Source organism: Euprymna scolopes, chromosome 14 (genome assembly GCF_053919585.1).
Source record: "Euprymna scolopes isolate OS-2025 chromosome 14, ASM5391958v1, whole genome shotgun sequence".
Lineage (NCBI taxonomy): Eukaryota > Metazoa > Mollusca > Cephalopoda > Sepiida > Sepiolidae > Euprymna > Euprymna scolopes.
The window spans coordinates 115793939-115799065 of record NC_136495.1 but is presented as its reverse complement, the minus strand read 5'-3'; the positions used below and the strand labels follow the sequence as shown (position 1 = coordinate 115799065).

The 5127-nt window shown below is 34.5% G+C and overlaps 1 protein-coding gene across 1 annotated transcript; it reads right to left on the bottom strand.

The window, feature by feature from the left end:
* Positions 1-676: 676 nt before the first annotated feature.
* On the bottom strand, positions 677-1354 carry LOC145292794 (ATP-dependent DNA helicase PIF1-like). Its single transcript, XM_080138833.1, has one exon. The coding sequence runs from the start codon at positions 1352-1354 to the stop codon at positions 677-679; it is 678 nt and encodes a 225-aa protein (XP_079994959.1).
* Positions 1355-5127: the final 3773 nt, after the last annotated feature.

The window sequence follows — 5127 nt, the reverse complement described above, 5'->3', positions numbered from 1 at the left end:
ACCATTGACCCATTTCAATTTCTGAATTGTATAGAGAATGTAACACTATGTAAAACAATATAGTATTAAGCATGTAAGAAGTAACTTGAAGCTATTGAAATTATATGAAACTGGAGTTGTGGCGAATTGTTCCCAATTCCGTGGAATTCATAGTTTAATCTCAATTTTAGTGATACGTTTCAATAACCAAAATTAAGAATCCAAAATTAAATATTTCAAATTAGAAATTATAAAGCTGTAAATAATAGAACTATAGAATTGCATATAAGATTATTACACAATCACTAAAACCAAAAAGGTTGTATAGCATACACCAAAAATATAAACAAGTACTTATATATGTATTTAGTGAGTTATGATGAGAAGAAATATACCCAACACTTTTATTATTCGTAAATTTAACTAAAAGGATCATTAAATCAATTTGGGAAGTTTTCTACAAACATACAGAAAATAGTCTCGAAATTCTTTTTAAACTTTTGAGAATCCTATTCGTAAAATTGTTTTTCTTCGATTCAAAGGCTGGATCATAAATAACTTGTGAACAATGTTCACTTATTAGTTTGTTAATCTCTCAGAGAAAACTTCCTTATAGACAATATTTCTAGTTTGTTCTTACTCCCTACCCTGGAAGCACCGACATATGTAACTGTCCGTGTGAAAAACAATCGTCTTCTCAATGTAAACCAGCAACTTTTAGCGTCTGACCTTGTGAATTATGGATAGACATTGCAAAAGACAAACGTATGGGAAACTGAAGGCGTCTGAATTCAAAGGGCATGTTGGAAGATATTAAAGGAATTCGAGGGATAAAAACATCTTCATCTTTTCCACAGGCAAAAATTATTGTGGCCTTTAAAACATTTCTCATAAATTTCTTGACAACGAGTCTTGTGCCATTGCATACTTTTGGTGGTGAGAGATTGCGCAGAAGCATGATCGGAGCACCTACTTTCAATCGCAGACAATGAGGGGTAACGCCTGTTGGCTCGAGAGAATTCAAAAATTCAATTGAATAATTGACTATTTTGGCATCTTCTATGACAGAGTCTGTGGATTTATAATTCTGCTCACTTCCTGGCAACATGTTCACAAGTCTATCATTCAAACTATTCACTGCAATATTTTTGGGTGCCATAATTGCTCTTTCACGCAACCAATCATGATCTGTAAAATTTGAATTTAATGACAGAAACCCCTTTTCAATTAGTTCTTCCACCGAGTTAACCAAGGTTGCTATTTCTGATACATTTATTACATCTTTCTGATTCATGTCCAGTCTTCCTTCTCCAAGTTTTAAAAGGCTTCCAGCAAATTGTTCAGACGGAAGATCCCCATGTAAATGTGGCCTCATATTTGTAGAAAGTCTTAAACGTTTGACATGTTTCCACAGTACAGATAATTTCAAACATGCTTTTAATTCATCTGCCCTTGTTCATCTGGGAATAACTGGCAGCGTTTGCCTAAAATCAACCGAAAGCACTACAGTTACACCTCCCATCACACAGTTGGACTTACACAAATCCTGCAGTGTTCTATGACCAGTTTCTAGAGCTTTTTTATGAGAGAGTGTAACTTCGTCTCACACGATCAAAGAGCATCCTATGGGGACTTGAGCAATAATAGAACTTTTATTTATATTGCAAACGGGTTTATCAGTCGTACTCAGATCCAAAGGAAGCTGTAATGATGTGTGAGCTGTTCGACCTCCAGGGAATAAAGTTGAATCAATTCCAGAACTTGCTACAGCTAAGGCTATTTCTTGTCTCTGCCTGACTTTGGCCAGCAATAAATTGGTGACAAAAGTTTTCCCAGTTCCTCCTGGTGCATCTAAAAAAATATAATCCCCCCTTTTTATGGGTCACTTGCTCAATAATTGTTCTATATGCATCTTCTTGGTCTAGCAAAAGTTTCAGTACGTTTTCATCAATGTATCTGGTCAGCAAATCAATATCATATGAAGTTTCTCGCAAAACATATGTGAGGGTGTTATTCACTTCACTTCGATGAGTTTCTGGTAACCCAGATTTGTAAAGCTTCTCCCCTCTCATGGCGATCACATGGTCTTCAATAACAATCAAAGCAGAATTATAAGTCCTATTTCTCTCTCTGGGAATATTTGTTGTTGCTGATATTTATAGTCCTCAGATAAATCATCCTTATATTTCTGCCACAGTGCTAATGGATTACTTGCTTCGCAATTTTTTAGAATTATTGCAAATAGGAATCTTAAAGAAACAGGTGTGCGTGACACTGAAGCCTCGGCCAAGGTTCTGTCCCACTGATTGTCATCTTCTAACAAATTTAAGGCGAAACAGGCTTCTCTGTAAGTATCAAATGTTTGTTCATCAATAGTTCTTAAAAAGGAAAATGAAGTCGGTCCTCTTATTTCATGAAGAAGGAGTCTCAAAAAGAAACATTCACGGTGACTTGGATGCACAGAGTAAACGCTCCCAATTGTAGTGTCAAATTTTACACCTGGGTGACCCTCAACATCAGTTCCTCGTTTTCTCCTGTGCCATGTGTAGTTACTCCATGTGTAATAAGATCGAACCTTATTATAAATAAGAGTTTTTGCAAAATTATCTCGGTCACACAATTTAAATAATGCAGTAAGAGTTGTGTCACGTGCGCAGCATTTTCGTTTGTGAAATAAACCCTCTGACCATTTTTAAGATGAACTGCAAGCTGTTGAATTGGGGGATGCCTTTCATGAATAGTAAACCCGTAAATACGCCAAAATGCTTCATTGGTGCCGATATATCTACCAAGTTCATATTGTGTAATTTCATCTCTAACATTTTCTCTTCGTAAGGAAAACGTGGCTGCATCAGATACCTTATTTATGTATTTGTAAACATATTTGATAGATTTCAGAGAATTGCAAAATTCAACAATTATGTGAGCATCGAATATCTTTGAAAGTAAGGGAGAGTAAGGTACAATCCACCTATTGTCAACCTCATTCCTGCCAACCATAGTTTCAAAGCCACCATTATCTGGCGATCTTCTCCTATAAGAGGGATAACCATCCTCACTGAACTGAGTTTCAAGTAGAAAGTTTTTAGGGTATCTTTTTGTACATTGGCCATCAACCATGCCATGTGAATTTCTATAGATATTTCCACAAGTCCCATGCACTCTTTACTATTTCAAATAAGGTTAGATCAGTTTGTATATCAGGTAACTCAGATGATAACTGATATAATGGAATCAATTTAATTGAGTTGATTTTTTGGTAAGCCACAATTGTGTACATGTAGCATTGTAGTGGGCCAAAGATTTCTGATTTCTTTATCAGATTCATCGCTGTGATTATCTTCAAGCGAAACTCTCTGATGTATGTTTGTCCAGGTAGAAGTTCATCTTGAATTTTCTCTTCCACTTTGGATTTAAAGTGAATGTAATAAACAGGTCTTGTTTTTCTATAATTTCTGACGTAAGTCATTGCATCTTGGGCCCTTTCCTGCATATACCGTGGACTACTTAAGCTGAAGGTAAAATGCATAACTAGCCTATATCTCTTCCTTGCCCATCGTTAACTATATGATCTTTGAGATGTATGTAGGAATCCACTTATTATTTTGATGAGTTCTGATATAGAAAAGTCTTTCTGTTTCAACTTTTGCAAACTCATGGAAGAGAGTTTGACTTCTGTGAAGATGATTGAAAGAATTATCTCTGATCATAATATAGTACGCATAAAAATCCATAGATGAAACATGATTTGTGGTATTTTACAACTTTGGAATCCCCAAATGGTATCTATCTTCTCCGTAAGCAAATAATAGGGGATATTGAAGGCTGTGATAAGATATGCGAGTTTCACATACACGCTTGAACCTATTATCTCTAAACTGAAGAATTATGTCTCTACTACCAAAATTGTTAGGCGTCTTCAGTTAGCGTAACGGAGCACTTTGAACCAAGAATCCGATATGAAACATGAGGAAAGGGTAATTTAACAGAAAAGCCAACAAACAACTACGCGAAAAAATATACAAGAAATAAATGTTACCATAGTCAATAAAAGTTACTTTTATGGTAGAAAAGTTCGTTGGTTTGTATTTTAAAGTAGTTTGGAAAAAAAAAAAATTTAATTCACGAACCGGTTTTAAAAAAAATCAAAATGGCAGCGACTTTGAAATGGAGAGCCCCGTTTTCAATTTGAAGGAGAGGCAGCTGAGCATTCTGTGTTAACAATTTAAGAGAGTTGCGTCAACGTAAGGAATATTTATAAACATATTTTAATGTTTTCCGTTATTTTGTGCTTGAGGAATATTCGATTATGGCATGTGTAATTTATATAAAAATTCATTTAAGTAGTTATCGCCTCAAATTTCGTTTTAATTTCGGTTCGCTGAAATTATTTCAAGTAAAGCGCATTAAAAACTATTTCTAAACAAAAAAAACATGAACTGAACTTTTATTGACTATGATAACATTTATTTCTTGTATATTTATTTTTTTCGAGTATCGTTTGTTAGCTTTTCTGCTAAACACTCTTGCTAAATAATATCGACGAAATATCGAAAAAAAGGAGCAAAAACAGTTTGGAAAAATAATGAAGCTTTACTTACTTTAGTAAAATAATCCGAAACAGCAAAATGGATATTAAAAAAGTAAACCCGTAATTACTTTAGTTTTTGAAAGCAAAGAATCGATATAAATATGAATAAGAAGAAAATGGCGCTCTTTTCAAGCAGAACAGCTTCGTTTCAGTTTTACAGTATTGAACGGTGTAGTATTGCGCCGTCGGATTCAGGGTTTGACTATTGTAATGTAAAGAACACGCAGAAAGGGTTGTAATCAACTGAATTCCTTCTAGTACACTGACAAAAAAGCTTAAACAGATATATAAATAAAAATAAAAAGGTTATGTAAATGTTTTTAAAAAGAGGCGTAATCACGTGACCAGGATTTTTTCCTTCTTTTGACACGATAACAAGTAACGTTCTTTTTTTTATTATTTATCTATTTATCTATTTTCGAAAGAGTACCACGTGCAAGTGGAGAAGGGAAAAACAGAGTTATGCAAGATTTGTGTCGAGAATTGTCTAAAGTGCCGACTTGGGGGGGGGGCTTTCACTTTAATAAAAACGTGAATTTATGAGATGAATTTATTCG

Coding starts and splice junctions, on each gene's coding strand:
- LOC145292794 (XM_080138833.1), bottom strand. CDS start 1,354: ATGAGGCCACATTTACATGGGGATCTTCCGTCTGAACAATTTGCTGGA.